Source organism: Sinocyclocheilus grahami, unplaced genomic scaffold (genome assembly GCF_001515645.1).
Source record: "Sinocyclocheilus grahami isolate Dianchi unplaced genomic scaffold, SAMN03320097.WGS_v1.1 scaffold593.1, whole genome shotgun sequence".
Lineage (NCBI taxonomy): Eukaryota > Metazoa > Chordata > Actinopteri > Cypriniformes > Cyprinidae > Sinocyclocheilus > Sinocyclocheilus grahami.
In genome coordinates, this window is record NW_015505772.1 from 405,501 (window position 1) to 423,282 (window position 17,782).

Here is a 17,782-nt window from a genome sequence, read left to right on the forward strand (position 1 = left end):
ATTCTATGAATGTTTCTAATGTAAGAAATGTAGAGAGTTACAATTGTACCCAGACGCGCCTATCTACAACACAACTAAAGAAGACAGTCAAATCCTCTGAGAACATCACCTGCGAACGTGGAATGCAAGTCTCCGTCCAATAGAATGAGCCTGTGGGCGTGTCCTCCTGCTGCCATCCATGCACAAGTTAAAACTGAGCTCGCGCTGACTCTGTGGGAATGCCGCGCGAGCATCCTGGCGCGAGTGTGGGATTTCTCAACTTTCTGTATTTGTCTCCTCTTCCCTCTTGGATGTAAAGCATAAGAGCGGAAAACCCCATCGATCTCCATTTGGATATCTCATTTGCCCAAGAACCTCCTGTGGCTGTGTACACTGCGCGTTCAGCATGGAACTTCATAGATTTTTCATTCTCTTGCTTTCACTGACAGGTAGTTCAGCGCGAGGAGTTGAAACGCACGGATTGTCGTACGCTTACACGCCAGAACTCTCGGAGGACGCGATACTGGTGGCAAACAACGGCATACACGTGCCTTTCGGGAGATCTGTTTACATCGATCCGATCAACGACTTGGTCATTGAAGTTCAGCCTGGAGACAGGTGCATTATTACCGTTCTGGATAATGATCCGCTGTCTCAGAGACCGGGACACGTGTCTCCTAAAAAGTTCTCATGTGAATTTGGTCCTAACGATGTGAGATACTCTCATTTCGGTTCTAGGAGCCCTTTGAGTGACAGGGTCAAGCTGCAACTCAGGTATGACACTCAGACTGAAACTATTATCATCCCCTTTATGCTAGAGGTGGAGGTTGTTTTCACACAATTGGAGATTGTTACTAAGAACATGCCTCTTAATGTTGATAAACTGCGTGGGACTAGTAATCCAATCGGCAGAAAGGTTTTAGACTTCACCTATGATAAAACCTCAGAACAATGTGAGGTAACATCACTGGCAGCCAGCAGTGCGCTTCCTAGATATGGTAAAGTTGTTGATGAGAGCAAACTGGAGAAAATGATGGATTGTGATCTGTTTCTCAAATCAGATATCCGCTATGAGCACACATCGACCCACAAGTCCCCTAACAAGGATTACATCCCAATGGTTGTGGAGCTACGGAGCAAAGAAAATAATTTACTGAAACAAGAGTTTTTCCATGTGATGATTCGGATAAAAGAGGGTGAAGAAAACACTCCCCCCAGACCGAGTTTTGTGGCTATGATGATGATGGAAGTTGATCAGTTTGTTATGACGGCTTTAACTCCTGATATGTTGGCTGCGGAGGATACAGAATCCAATCCTGATGATCTCATTTTCAACATCACTTCTCCTCTGTCCTTTGAGGAGGGCTATATTGTGAGTACAGATGATAGGAATTTACCTATCACATCCTTTTATCAAAGGGATCTCAAAGATCTGAAAATAGCATACAAACCTCCCTCTTTGGACTCGGATACCGAGAGGATCTTTCAAATAGAGTTTGAGGTCATAGACACAGATGGTGGCATTTCAGATCCTTTTGCGTTCATGATTGTTGTGAAGCCCATGAATACATTAGCGCCAGTAGTCACTAAGAATACTGGCCAGCTTTTATATGAAGGCCAGTCTAGGTCTTTGTTTACTCAGAACAATTTAGAAATAAGTGATGAAGACAACCTGGACAGTGTGAGGATAACGGTGGTTGATGGACTGCGTCACGGTCACTTAACTGTTCTAGGCACCAACAAGAAGTATTTTACGCCAGCTGATCTGGAGGTCGGCATTGTGGTTTACCAGCATGATGGCAGTGACACATACAGTGATAATATAATATTCAGAATGTCAGATGGCAAGAATGAAGTTGAGTTTTTGTTCCCCATCACAATTGTACCCACAGATGATGAACCACCCATCATAAATGCAAACACTGGGCTGATTTTATTCAAAAATCAGATGGTGCCCATCTCTCAGCTCATGCTCAGTGCAGCAGACATCGACTCTGAAGATTCCACCATTACATTTACAAACAAGCCTCCATTTTCTGCTATTGGCGAGGTCGTGGTGAGGCAATCTGAAGCACCCGAGGACCCATCCTCCTGGAAATTTAATGCAGAAGATGGTGTGTATGAGAAAGTTGTGACACAGTGGCTCCAGAAAGATATTACAGATGAAAAGCTCTTCTATAGGCACATAGGTCCACACATCACAGAGGCAGTTACTGATCAGTTCGTTTTTAGAGTACAAGATGATGCCGATCCTCCCAACCAATCTGGTGAGAATTCATTCATTATTAAAATTTTACCTATTGATGATATTCCACCCGTGCTGTTCCCAGGCAGTACTTTGCAGATGACAGTACATGAGTACCAGCTGACTCATTTCAACAAGAATGTTCTTCGTTATACTGACTTGGACTCTGAAGACCGTGACCTGAAATATACAATAACTCAACCGCCAACTGACACAGATGAGAATAATCCCATTAAATTTGGGTCTATTGTATTGACTGACAGCCTGGATACTGACGTAACAGAATTTACTCAAGCGCAACTGAACCATCATAAGATTTCCTACAGCCCACTAGACCTTGAGCTTGGCATCACACCTCATGTGGTGCAGTTCCATTTCACAGTAGAGGACACTGCTGGAAACAGTGCTAATGGAGTTTTTACAATTTTCCTGCAGCCTGTGAACAACAAACCCCCACAGATAATGAACACTGGATTCACAATCCTTGAGAGAAGGGTGCATGTCATCACGAGTGCTGAACTCGACGCAAATGACCTTGACACTGACAGTAAGCAAATTTCATTCACGCTAAGTCAAACTCCACAGCACGGACTTGTTCAGCATACGTTTACTGACTTGAAAAAAGGAAGCCGTTTCAATTTGATGGATATCTCTGATGGCAAAGTGTCATATATCCACAATGGGGATGAAACGACAAGTGACTCTTTTAAATTGGATGTTAGTGACGGTGTTCATGTTGTAACAATCACTGTGAAGGTAGCGGTAAAGCTTATTGATGATGAGACACCAATGCTCAGCCTCACAAAGGGCACCTTTGGCTCTCGCTTGGATGTGCTGGAAAATGGTGCCACAGAAATTACCACCAGTGTTATCCAGGGAAAAGATGAAGACACTGATGACCTGAGGTTGACGTTCATTGTGGAAGAAGCCCCTAAGTTTGGAGAAATTCTGGTGAGTGGAGTTTCCTCAAGCAGATTCACCCAAGCTGATATCATCAGTGGTCTGGTTGTGTATGCTCACACCAGCGGTGAGATTGGTCTCCCTTCGATAGAAGACTTTTTTAACCTGACCCTCTCTGACATGTCTGATGAGTGGACTGTAGGGGGTAACCAAGTAAATGGAGTCAGTGTTCACATCACCATTCTGCCTGTAGATAACCAGACTCCAGTGGTCACAGTTGGCCCTACCTTTACCGTCTTTGAGGGGGATAAAAACACAATTGGTAGGCATCATATTATGGTTGAAGATGCAGACACACCAATTGAGGACATCCTGTGCACCATCATTGTTCAGCCTACATCAGGATATGTGGAGAACATCTCTCCAGCACCAGGCTCTGAAAAGTCAAGGTCGGGAACGGCAGTAAGTGCTTTTACCATCAGAGATGTGAATGAAGGTCATATCCATTATGTCCAAAGCATACATAAAGGAGTTGAGCCAGTGGAGGACAAGTTCACATTTAGATGTTCAGATGGTGTGAATTTCTCAGAGAGGCAGTTCTTTCCAATTATAATTATTCCCACCAATGATGAAAAACCGGAGATCTTTATGCGAGAGTTTGTTGTAATGGAGGGCATGAATGTTATCATTGACATGCCACTCTTGAATGGAGTCGATGCTGATGTTCCTGCAGAAGAATTGACGTTTATCATCACCAAACCCCCAAATCATGGGTTCATCCTCAATCAGCTTGCAAGTGGCTCTGTCCCAATCACAAATTTCACTGTGGAGCAAATCAAGGAAGCTTCTAGCATAATTTATGAGCATGATAATTCTGAAACCACAGAAGACAAGTTTGATGTTCTTCTTACAGATGGGAAACATTCAGCTGAGGCCACCATCATGATCATGATTATCCCTGTGGATGATGAAACACCAAGGCTTGCCATTAATGATGGGCTTGACATTGACATTGGTGAGACAAAACAGATAAACAGTAAAGTACTAAAAGCTACTGATCTGGACTCAGATGATGAGTCTCTTACTTTCATAATTCGCTATGGCCCCGGTCAGGGCTTCCTTCATAGAAGATCAGCAGGATATGTGGAGGAAAGATCTTCTGGGTCTCTAGAGAACATAACAGTTGGCATGAACTTTACACAAAACGAGGTGAACAATGGTCTCATTTTGTACACTCACAATGGACAGGAAGGCATTCGAGACCTTATAAAGTTTGATGTAACAGATGGCATAAATCCTCTAATTGACAGATATTTCTATATTACTGTGGGCAGCATTGACATAGTGTTTCCTGATGTCATCAGCAAAGGGGTGTCTCTTAAAGAAGGTGGCAAAGTGACACTCACAACGAACCTTCTCAGCACTAGTGATCTCAACAGCCCTGATGAGAACTTAGTCTTCACCATTACAAGAGCCCCGGTGAGAGGGCATTTGGAAAGCACAGATTCGCCAGCTATGCCTATTGTGTCCTTTACTCAATTACAGCTGGCCGGAAGCAAGATCTACTACATTCATACTGCCGATGATGAAGTCAAGATGGACAGCTTTGAGTTTGAGGTGACCGATGGCTACAACCCTGTGTTCCGCACGTTCCGTGTTTCGATTGTTGATGTTGACAATAAAAAGCCGGTACTGACCATTCATGACCTTCAAGTGACCGAGGGACAGACCAAACTCATTACGCCCTTTGAGTTGACCGTTGAGGACCAAGACACAGCTGAGCACCTTCTCAAGTTTACCGTCACCCAGCTACCCATTCACGGCAAACTGCTCTTCAATAACAGTCGACAGGTGACTTTGTTTACAAAGCAGGACCTGAATGAGAATATGATCAGCTACAAGCATGATGGCACAAAGTCGGACAAGGACAGCTTTTCTTTTACAGTCACTGATGGCACCCATTCCGATTTTTTTGTCTTTCCTGATACCATTTTTGAGACCCAAAGGCCTCAGACCTTGAAGATTACCATTGTGTCAGTGGACAACGGTGTGCCACAGATTGTAGTTAACAAAGGTGCACCGACTTTAAAGGTCTTGTCTGCAGGTCACTTAGGTTATCAGATCACAAGCAAAGTCCTGAAGGCAGTGGACAGAGACAGCAGCCCTGAGGCTTTGGTTTTTCACATTACAACACAGCCAGAGCAAGGCTACCTGATCAGCCTGGCCCGAGGGAATGACTCAATCAACATCTTCACACAAGGTAATGTATCATCAGAAATGTTCTTATCACCTATGATTGGTTCCTGTGAAATCGTATTACTTTTTACATTTGTTTTGCTAGAACTGTGCAGTGTTATGCTCTGTAGAACCATCATTTGAAGATACGCATGTAAGAATTGTCTCCTTAAGAAATGCTATGTACCCATCATGTTCAGGACAGGTTCTCTAGTCTTATTAATGCTTGAAATAATGTAGGTTCCATCACAAAACAGGCACTTTGCCCTTTGCCAAGAGTGCAGGCTGTAAGATGTGTCTGTCTTTTAGCCTTCGGCTTAAATTCTTGATGAGACAACTAGAGTGTTCACACATCTCCTTTCAATTATTAAGTTCTCATACTTTTGCCTTCTAACGTCCCTGTAGTGAGAAAGGAGTTACTGGTTCCAGGCAAACCACATTTTAAACAGAGTTAGAAGTGAAAGGTGTAATTTTTCTGCTGCTAGCCATAACAAACAGACTTGCAATCTTTGGGGGTTTTTTGAGCATCTTGACTGGGTCGTACCAGCAGCATGAGTTTTGTGCTCATGCTTCATTGTTCAGATAAACATCCCCGTCTGTGAAAATTCTCACCTGGACTTATTAAAACCTAAAAATCTTTTTATCAACATGTTTTTTTTGCAAAACCAAGCATGCTCTTTGAATTATAATGCAGATATTTTTAAGTTGATCGGTTTATAGGACAATTTGATCTTGAGGGTTTCACTCTAGGGTTTGTAGAGGGTTACAAATGGCTTCATTATGATGGCAGCATCATAATGTTACTGTTACACAGAGATTGGTTGGTCTATTAGTAAAACCTGTTGACTTTAGCAATCTATGTTGCATTATGTGCCAATGGTGACCATTCAAAATGGAGAAACAGCACTTTTCAAGTTTTTTTTCTCTCCAAAGTTTGCATGCCTGTTACTCAAGAAGTATTAAACATATCTTAATGCTCTTTTAGATATTGGGTCTTAAACTTTCCTTTTTAAATCTTTATTTTATATTGTTCAGTTCCAGAGATATTGGAATTCCAATATTCCTCCAGGAGTAAATCGTTAAATTGTACACATTTCCAGTGGTCAAAAAACAAATGTGGGTCACTTTTTAAAAATATAGTGCTTCTTTTCTTTTGAAGAGGAATGTCTGAAGACATAATGTTGAAATTAGAAATGTATCTGGTTTCCTTTTGTCAAAACAACTGCATTGAACATATCTGTCTGAGTGCCATAAATATTCTCTTTCTAAAGTTCGTGTACCTATAATTCAAGAAATATTAAAGATATCGCAATATGATTTTATATTTTAGTTCTTAAACTTTTCTTTCGGAATCTTCATTTTCAAGGACCTGTATTGTTCAGTCGTAAAAGATATGGGGTTGCCACAGAATGACCCTAATTAATTTTTTCTTTATTATTATTACATTTTAGATTTTTTAAATAAGCGTTTGTTAATTTTAAAAATTATTTATATTTATTTTACATTTTTTATCACAAAATTAACACATTCAGTTGACAGGACCAGTTTTTAGAATTGTTTTTGTGTTATGTTTCTATTTGTTTCCTTCACTATTTTTCTCTTTCTCCCTCCCCCTTTGGGAGCATTTGTCCCTCTGTCAGTCATCTCTCAATTCAGGCAGGAAAGACTGAGGAGTAGGAACTCGTTGGTATGCAGCTGTGTTGGTGTCTGACCTCTGAGCCCAGTGGGTCATTACCAGTTTTGTTTCTTTGCATTCCTGTGAATGGTTTCACTCTATTGGTTATGGAGGCATTTATTTTATTGGAAAGACCTCAAGCAGTAAGGGACTATCTGTATCTTTCACATTTCATTTTACAGATGTAGTGTGCAAACACAAAAGGGCTCAGCTGAGCGTTTTTTATCACGAGGTGCCTCAAGGCTTTCTCCCAGGACCCCTTTTTCCCACATTTGTGCAGTAATGTACAGCTTCAGCATGAAATTCAGTGATTACAACCACTTTGCCACATTATGCCTGAAGAAGCTGAGCTAATTAGGCTATCTTAGTTTGTGCTTGTCCAAAGAGCCTGACAACCACAGCTAACATCATAAACTCCATTTTACAGCCAATTTGTGTTAAAACAGCTGCATTTATTTAATGCACTCTGTTAGACTGCGACTTACGTATTTAGTACAAGTAGTATTCCAGAGGGGTTTAATTAATTGTTTTGTTTTCTCTGCATTCACTATAATGATGATGAGGCTGCTTTTCAATGCAAAGAACTATTATGTTTATGTTTTCTGCATACAGTTTAGAGGACTATTTGAGTTCAAACAAGATTTTGACCTCTGAAGATATTTCTGTGTGTACTTTTTCTGAATTTATAAATCAACCACATTTTTGTTGTACCAGTAAGGCTGCATACTAGCTTTATTTTAGTCTGTAAACTGTCCATCAGAGTTTGGCCTAGATCATCTAATTTTTGTTTATCTTTGCCTCTGTCTCTTTTGCTCTGTTCCAAAACCTAGCAAGCTGCCTCTGGAGACAACATTGTAAGGCATCAAAGGCGCACTGCCGATGCTAAAGCTGTTCCAAAATGTAGGCAACTTCATTATTCTGCCTCCTAAAGCCTCATTCACACAGACAGTGATTCAGTTGATGGAGGTCAGCGAGTTGCTGGGCTGTTGGTTTATAACACAGTCTCTGAAATCACCAGCTTTTATTAAAAATGAATGATATCCAGTTGTTTTGTCATGACAAACTGTTGTCACTACAGTATTAACATACCTTACAAAACCTTTTTTTTAGCATGTATCCCTTGTGGAAAAGGTATAATGCACTGCAACAAGCTCCATTGAAAAAATTAAAGGCAGACAAGGCAATTAATAAATTTATTTTCATTTCATTCAATACCAAAACACATTAATAAACATAATATTTGTGCTATGTATTTTAATACCTAGAAAGTGCACCCTATACCCTCATCCACTGTTCCCTACATTACTCCACTAACATAGTGCACTTAAAGGGGTGAATTAAAACAAGTGAACAAATTCAGACACTGAGTATGCCTTAAGTGCTTTTAGACACCATTGCAGGTGTACTTTATTTGATTTTGTAACATATTTACAATGTTCAAGAACAGCTAGGATTCTGCCTTAGAAGGCAGTTGCCTTTGTATGTAGTCAGTGAGGCAGCTTACTAGGTTTGAGAACAGACCTTGTATCGAAACTCTTTTTTTAGTCACATAAACACCCTTTGACTGACACTAATAAATGCAGTTCTCCATTTGAACTATTTTGCAACTTGCAGCTCCCAAACTTAACGGGTAAAAGATGACAGATTTATCAGTTACCCTTCCTTTGCAAAAGGTCATGACGTGTAGCACTTATTCTGAATCCTCTACACCTCTCACTGCAATCAGGCCTCAGAGGCAGAGATAGAAATATGACAGGAACGACTGCAGGGACACACAGAGGCTACAAAGATCAGAGGGAAGCTGTACGTGATGCATCATAGCTCTGCTGTGGGACTTAGAGATGTTTTTTAAACATTTGTTGATGTGAACTTACACCAGTGTTCGCTCTAAAGCAAAAATGCCATTATGTACTTAAATATTTTTTTTCTGTGTACTGTTAAAAAGAAATCTTGGTTTATTTTCAACAGACCTGACCATCGACATCAGGTTGGGAACCAAAATGGTGCCAATTTTATGCCATTTTAAACCATTTTTGTTTCCTGGAAAGCAATTTCGCAGACTGTTCACCACCATTTAGGTTGTTCCTAAAGCTCTGTTGTGTCTGGGTTAACAAAAAAAATAGAAAAATCTCATTGCTGGCTCTGTTTTCCCTGGTGTATACCTTGTATTGTGAAGGTTTTTTTTACAGGGGATTTGTTGAACAGGATCCAGGGCGCTGTAGGAACAATACAGAACAATACTAATCATAGCATGGTTGTAGATAACCGTATGTTTGTGCGGTTTATTTTCTTCTTCCATATCAAATTAACCAGAAATAACATTGCAATAGAACATTTTTGTAGCTCTGTTTCTCATTGTTGGCTAGACATAAGATTTTGTATTCACATGTGGATTAGCAAGAGCTAGCATTGAATTTCCCCTGAAAGCTTCATCTCTTCAGACTAAACCAAAGGTGGGATGTTTTGTTTGGTTTAGCGCAAACCGCAGAGTGTAGCGCAGGTATTTAGGGTCAGTTCAGATGTGGATTTCTGGATTAACCTTAAACCTGCATGGCTGACTGTTTCAGTGACGAGACCACACCTGCATGTATTCCTGGTTAAACATTTCAAAGTGCCGCTGATCAAGTGGACAGGTGATGGACCAATAAGAGGTTTGCAACTGCTATCTTCAGTCAGTCTGCTGACAGTTAAAGGATCTGCTGTTCTTGCAACAAAGTTCTTCTAAATAAGGTTATGCAGGTCATTGGTGAAGACGGAGGCACAGAAGAAAGTAATTGAGGGCATCCAGGCAAATCATGACCTTCGTTGAAGATAACTTCCTGTGTTTTGTGAGGTTGTGGACCTCTTGTTTAAATCTGAGCAGCCTGGATGCTATGAACTGTCTTTATTGCATGACTGCATGTCCTTGTTGAATGTTTCCAAGGTGTGCAAGACTAGCTCAGCTTTTTGAGCCCAACCAGAAAACAGTAAAGCGGACAGCCAAGACTTTGTGGCTGTAGCCAAGAGCCCATTGAGCTAGACGAGGAGAGGCTAGAGGAACCATGAAATGAACAACAAGCTGCTGTTCTTCGCTCAAGCACGTGCATGTGTTGGTAATTAATTTAGATGATAGTTAGGCTGTTGTGATGTCCTGTTTCTTCATTTTCTGCTCTTTGAGAAGCACCTGTCCCCATTTTTCACTTTGAAAAACCAAAAATAGCCTTGATGACTAGATGTATTCTGTTCTTGATGTTTCAGATCTAGAATCAATGGTGCTTTTTCATGGAAACCTACCGTATGGGGAGGCATAAACTGACACAACTGTTATCATACTTATCCATTGATGTCCAAGTAATCAATCCTGGAAATCAATATAGAAACATGAGTATGTGCAACATGCATAATAGTTTTGATAAACAGGCCTCAAAGTAGCACTTATTTATGACTTGTGTTTAAGTTTTGGGAGTGTGGCGCTCCTGAGGGTTTGTTGATGTTGATGCTGTTGGCACAGAATTAATAAAAAGAAGGAATTGTGCTTTATGGCACATAATACTCTACCCTTCTCATTCATTCTCATATTCAGATTTATTTTCCAGCCCTGATGGTATAAGACCCTCATGAATCACTATAGTAGTTTGTAAGTACCCTCAGGGGTCATCTTCATTTGACTTCTGTCAGACTTTATCCAGTCACTCAGGAGGATTGAGAGCGTATCTGATGAATTATTTGTGAACTCTATTTTTAGATGCTGTTAAGAAGTTCTTCAAACTTTCTGGATAGAGTAAAGCTGCTCATGCACCAGACACTGATTAGCTTTTAATGAGTTATTCTGAGTGAATGTCAGCTGTTGTGTTTTCATGTCTTTCTAGGAAACTCTGTCTGGACTATCAGGCTCTGAAATGCTACTGTTTAATAAAGTCATTAGGGGCTTTTTGTGTGAGAAGCTTCATGGAGACTGTCAGTATCAGAGTTTGTACAAATCCACTGGGCTTCAAAGCAACTGTCAGTAAATTTTTTCAGAGGCACAGCTAATGAGAGCATCTTATTGTTCAGCTTGACAACTGAAGTTTAAATTCACATGTGTGATGCTATCCTTTATTACTAAATAGCTTGTTTCTCTTTTCTTCTCATTTATTTGAATCCTTTGTTTACTTCATTTTCAGTGGCCTTTTTAGGCGAGAATCATTAATACTATTTCTCATACTTGGTTAACGTTTCTCAAAACCCCCAAATAGTACACTCATTTATGCTAGAGACAAGGATGTGACACCTTAATATTTAATTAATTTTTTGTTTTATAATTTTTTTTAACCTCATTTACATGCGTTATTAACATCCATTTTAGCTAAATATACCAAATTGTTTTGTGACATTGTGACAGGTTTTTTACTAGCAAACACCACTCACGTTCTTTAGAAAATGTAAAAATCCATTTGATTTTGTTTGTCTTTGGGGTAACTGATGGTGTTGTGTTTGTTCGGCTCATTGACCTGAATGAACACCCTGAACACAGAGAATAGTGGAGTCCCTGAGCTGAGAGCTTTTTCTTTACTCGCAAATGGATTTTGGCGATATTTAAACCACACCCTATCTATCTCTTCTTTCTTAAATTGATAGAACCTGACATGATGAAAGAAAAAGGGTCATTGCAGCTTGGATAATGCGCTGCATTAATACCCTGCTATTGACTTGCAGAAATGATAGAAGAAATGCTTTTAGCTTGCTTATATCCTCTCACAGAGGTATAATAAAACATAAAACCATAAATCAAATCAAATATTGCCCACTGTTAGTATGTGACTTATAGTATCTTTGTTTTTACATATAGATGTGGCTGTTGCCTTTTCTGATTTATATACATTTATATTTATTTTTAAATTATATTTCTATTTACTACAGATTTCTTATCTGCATTCCACATCTATAAATGGAGTCAAAATATGAGTCGACAAGTCCTGATGGACTTATTATGTGGACCACTATGATAATTCAACAAACCGTGTGGCTTATGCTGCTAATCTTCACGAAATGTCAAATATAATCACTTCATCATGTGAAATGGTTTATTTTCCTTCATACTGAATTTGTATACGCTGCATATCATCTACCGAATGGTTATCACCTAGCAACCAGGCTAATATCGAGTTAGAATTACAGGGGCATTGGCAACATGTCAATTTTTTCCAGTCTTGACATCTATCAGGCAAGGTTAGAAAGTGAGATATTAGGAGCCCGGGGTTAGCTTGAGGAAATCAAGTGAAACAAGCATAGAAAAGTCATGAATATACATGGTCTAGCTTGTTGAGAATTTGGGAATTAGTCTCTGATGGTTTGCGTGAACGTGAAGTGGGTTATCAATACGCGTGCAGACTACGAGACATGGCGTGCCGGGAATATAGATTAGAGATGCAGTTGTTATATAGGTATGTGTGCACAAAATTATGTATTCACACAGACTTTGGCTAGAGATTTAATCATAGGCTTCGTAATGCATGAAGTCCATGCTCTTTTGGATATTCTTTCATTGTTTAATCTATTAGAGGTGTAGAATGCCTTTGAAAGCATCTCTGTAAGCTTGGTTTGGTTGGGGCAATCATTACCATGGCAATCATTCAGTATCATGGTATAAAACGATGATGGTGATTCAGGAACATCTGGATGATACAAATAATGTGAGCTACACCAAGAATTGTGAAGCCAAGCATGTGAGGTGTGAAGTCAGCATGCACAAGATATAAATATTTTATCATGTCTGTTCTGCACTGAACTACATTCTTTTATACAAACAAACCTTTATTTTTAGTTTGTGTGGGTAAAAGACAGGGACTTAGGCACTCTGGGTCGAGTACATAAGTGTAGAGATACTGTAGGTAATCATATATATAAAAAATAGTTTTTATGTTAAAAAATGCTGGATCCGTGTAGCATAAACTAGTTAATTGTGCTATAACACCTGCTAAGGTAGGTTTTCCCAAATGGGGAAATTACATGTAAGATGTAACATTATGAGAAGAGTTATTTACCATAAACCCCTTAAGTAAACAACTGGTGGTGTGTACATTGTTATGATGTAAATGATCACCTATTAATCCCTTCTGAGTTGATTATATAAGGATCATTTTCATAATATATTAGCAGGAACATGTGTATGCAGAACTCCGCAGAATTGTAATAACTTAAAGTTTTGCACATCTCCACTCCGTGAATATTTTTAAGTATTTAAACAAATATTTTATAGAGTGCTGCAGGAATGAATCCTGTAACCTATGAGTTCGCATTTTTATACTTCAGGTTCCATCGTGGGTTTTTTGAATGGGTTTTTGGTTGAATGCCTGAAATGAGGTCTGTGGTTAACACAAGCTCAAGATATTTGCATGTTTTATTCAATGACATAAAATAGTAATACCTCTTTTTTTAAGTTAACTAGTGGCTAAATGGGACTACAGAGTTTGTCTGGGACATTAAAAGTCATCACACCAAACAGAAAAGCTAATTTACTCACTCACCGCTTTTACAGCCTCATTGTGTTTATACTTGCACTCTTGCACTCTTGCAAAGTATTCTCACTCCAACTTTCCAATTTGTTGCATTTATATAAAGACTGAAAGAGTTGATAGTGGTGACGTTAAAGTCATGCAACCATGGTGTAGTTTGTTCATAGTCTACATTTAGCTTTTTTCTTCTTATGATTGTATTTAGGCTTCAAAATTCATGAAAGTTGTGTTCATTTGTGAAGATTATCATGATGTAAAATACATGCGAGAATCATAAACTTTTGTTGGTCACAGAACTTATTTTCTCCAGTAATCCAAAAGCCAGTGGAAAGATCCTATTGGGTTTTTGTCAAAGGAAGCAGGGTGATGCTAACTTCTGGGTTAGCCTACAAAAATACATTGTTACTGCAGTGCTCTATTTATGCTTTCAAATGCTGATAAGAGTGTATACATTTTAATTGTTGTTTTCAGGAGGGAACAAACTGAAGAACCAGCAGTTTCGTCTGAACTGGGCTTGGATTTCTCTGGAGAAACCGAACTATGCGGTGGATGAGCAGGACAAAGTTCTCGAGGTGATCCTAAGACGTAGAGGTTTTCTAGGTGAAACGTCTTTTGTTGGTGAGTATCAGTGCACTGGATCATTCTTTATTTGATTTTCTGACAGCATAATACTTTATTTCATACATTTTCCATTGGCCATCACCTAATTTTTGCTGAAAAACAAACTATTATCCAGAATTGATTAAACTTGTCAAGAAGTCACCAGTACAGGCGTTAACAAGGAATGATTAGCATTCAGTAGTGTCTATGTTCACAGTGAGAGCTGTTATTACTTAAGCTTATCAACGGGAAGCTGTTAAAGATGTTTTTCTAAGTGGTTTTGGCTCCTTTGTGTCTGAGATGAAAGCCCTCACTCTCTCTCTGACATCCGTAGAACAGTCTGAACACTTTTGAGCGTACACCTGCTTATCTTGCCCTGCACTGAGCTCAGCTCAGCCCCACATGTGGTCAGTATTCATGAAACCAAGGGTCTTTGTTCATGCTGTTTCGGATTTGTGGTGTGTGTGTGTGTGTGTGTTGGCTTGAAGGGATGTTGAGGATAAAAAGAGAGAATGTGAAAAAGTGAAGAGCAGAAGGCAAGAGAGATGAAAATGAAGGAGGGGAGAATGAAAAGCTGGATATGGGGTGTAAATAATGAGGTTCTTGAGTGCAGGTTAATAAAAATGAATGAAGCTCCCTGTCTCTAGGGGGCGGTAGGGGGATCAAGACCTCACCTTTCTGAACTTAATCATTCCGCTCATTTCTGCTTGTGTTCACTGTTCCTGCTGTGGATAGTGTGCTAACTCATAGGGTCCTTTTCCATTGTTTTTCTATGTGAACATGCGCATCTTTCGCAGCATTATAAAAACGCTCCACTTAAGTTACAAGTAGTTATGGAAGCCTGTTTCCGCCACTAAATAAAAATAAAAAAGGTAATTGCGACTTCTCTCATTTTCTCGCAATTGCGAGTGTACATCTCGCAATTCTGACTTTTTTTTTCTCAAAATTGCGAGAAATAATCTCTCCATTCTGAGAATATAAGTCTTTTTTTCTCCCTCAGAATTTTATTTTATGTCTCGCAATTGCGAGTTTACGTATATCTCACAATTCTGAGAAAAAAGATACAGAGTCACAATTCTGACTTTTTTCTCAGAATTGTGAGATATAAACTTACATTTGCAAGTTATAAAGTAAAAATTGCAAGGGAAACAGTCAGAATTGCAAGATATAAACTTAACATTTCAAGAAAAAAAAGTCAGAATTGTGAGCTTATATCTTGCTATTCTGACTTTTCTCACAGTTTATATTATGCAATTCTGACTTTTTCTTGCATTTGTGAGTTTATATCCCGCTATTCTGACTTTATATTTCACAGTTGTGAGTTTATATCATGCAATTCTGAGAAAAAAAGTCAGGATTGTGAGATGTAAACTCGCAAATGCGAGAAACAAAATTGTGAGAGAAAAAGTAACAAATTGATTCTTTTTTTTTTAATTAAGTGGCGGAAACAGGCTTCCATAAGTAGTTGCATTAAAAATTTAATTTTAATTTATTTTTCATTTTAATTTTATCTTAATTTTATCTGCAATTTTGGTCATTTAAAATAAAATGTATATTAGGCCACATTAAAACCTGGAACTACAGATGTTTCATTTCTTTTTTTTTTTTTTTGATTTGACGTGAAAGTGGCCTTCCATATAAAACGTCTTGTACTCAAATATTTAGTAATACACTTTAAAAAGTTTGGGATCGAGAAGATGTTTTTTGAAAGTGTTTTTTTTTTAATGTTTTCTATTTGAAATAAATGCAGTTTTTATTGTCTATTTCCACAAAAATATTATGCAACTGTTTTCAACACTGATAAATAATATTAATAAATGTTTCTTGAGCAGCAAATCAGCATAGAATGATTACTGAATGATCATGTGACACTGAAGACTAGAGAAATGGCTGTTGAAATTTTTACTTTGCCATCAAAGGAATAAATTACATTTTAAAATACTATCATATAGAACAAAGCTATTTCAGTTTGTAATAATATTTCACAATATTGCTGTTTTTACAGTATTTTTAACCATATGCCGCCTGGTGAGCAGAAGAAACTTCTTTCAAAAACTAATTTGATAACGTGTCACAATTAATTTGAAGTGGCAAGCAAAAGTGATTGCTTCAAATCACGGTTACAGAAGAAACAAAACACACATGGGTTTCAAACAACATTAGTGAGAGAAAATGATGTCCGAATTTCATTTTCGGATGAGCCATCCCAGTAACAGCAAAAGTGTGATAGTGACGCTCACAACCAGTGAAGAGTGTTTGAGATCAGGCTACATCTGCCTCTGTGCTCTTTGGAGCCTGGAGCTCTCTCTGCCAAACATATCTACCCCCACCCCTCATATAGCTTTCTACTTTTTCACACCCGCCTGCCTCTGCCCTTTTCTCTCCTTTTCCTCTTGTCTCACTCACTGTGGCTGGCGTCCTATGCCGTTTGTTGTGGTAAGAATGAGCCCCCCTGTTGTTAGAGAAATGGAATTGAACTCTCTCTCTCTCTCTCGTGGATAATTTTTTTTTTCACATGCATGGTTGGATGGAACATGTGAAGGCTTTTGTTCCATCTAAAGTTATATTCTGCTGAAAGCTACAGCTAAATAACCTTTAATGGCCATGAGGGAACGTCTAGCTGACTAAAGATGGTTTCAAATACGGCCCCTTAATTGCAGTGTTGGAGAGTAACTAATACATGTAGCAGAGTAAATGTAACCGTAATCTGTTACAGTTACTGAGAAAAATGTGCATTTAAATTACCATTACTTATGAAAATGTTAACGATTACAAAGGGGGTTACATCTGAATATTTTCACACACACACAGATTTGATTGATTTCTTTCCCAAACTGCATGGACTACTTTAAAATATGAGACCCCAATGTTTCAGGAGTTTAGGACACAGAAAAGGACACATGCTTACTATTTGATAACTTCTAATTTCGATTTGGGTTTATGTATATGCTCTATATTTTTAAAGACTTTTTTCCCCAAAGCATTGTTAGATGCCAGTGTTTCCTGTCATAGCTATGCAAGGATTTGATTTCAAAAACCGTATCATAGCTATTAAACTATATTATGATTTTAAATCTATATTTAACCTTAGAACAATCTCAAAGTAAAAGAAGTGCTAAAGTCAGATTTTTTGGTGGCTGTGCTTTAAAATTAAATTGTTATAACCTTAATTCAAGTGATGAAGGAGTTGGAAAATCTAACAGTAATCAGTGTTGAGCACTACTGTGAGATTAAACTTGCCTGCTTTAAATGTTTCAGAATTTATAATAGTTGAAAATGTTCATTAGAAATTTAGAAAAGTAATCAGTTACATTACTTTGAAATAGTTACACTACTTTTAAATAGGGTAACTTGTGATCTGTAACCTATTACATTTCCAAAGTAACCTTCCCAACACTGCTTAAGTGTGACAGAAATAAAATTATTTTAATTACAAAAATCATGTGTGATTTAAAAAAAAAATTTTTTTAGTATTTATATATTCTTATTGCTTACATATACTTCACTCATGATGTTTCTAATTTCTTTTTGAGGAGATTTTAGGTCTTAAATGTTACTTCAAGATCTTTAAGGGATAAAATTACAGTTCTCAAGGAACACAATCTTAGGCATCATTTATGCACTAAATATGATATAGAACAGTCTTTCAAATCTGAAACAAACAAATCTGAAGTT

The 17,782-nt window shown here is 38.3% G+C and overlaps 1 protein-coding gene across 1 annotated transcript in view; it reads left to right on the plus strand.

Annotated features, from left to right (window-relative positions):
• The first annotated feature begins 215 nt into the window (after positions 1-215).
• Positions 216-17,782, plus strand: part of LOC107557211 (FRAS1-related extracellular matrix protein 2-like) — a 63,076-nt gene continuing 45,509 nt past the window's right edge. Inside the window, 2 exon segments of the mRNA XM_016240546.1 lie at positions 216-5,384; positions 13,979-14,125. Coding sequence (XP_016096032.1) covers positions 386-5,384; positions 13,979-14,125 — 5,146 coding nt within the window. The 5' untranslated portion in view covers positions 216-385.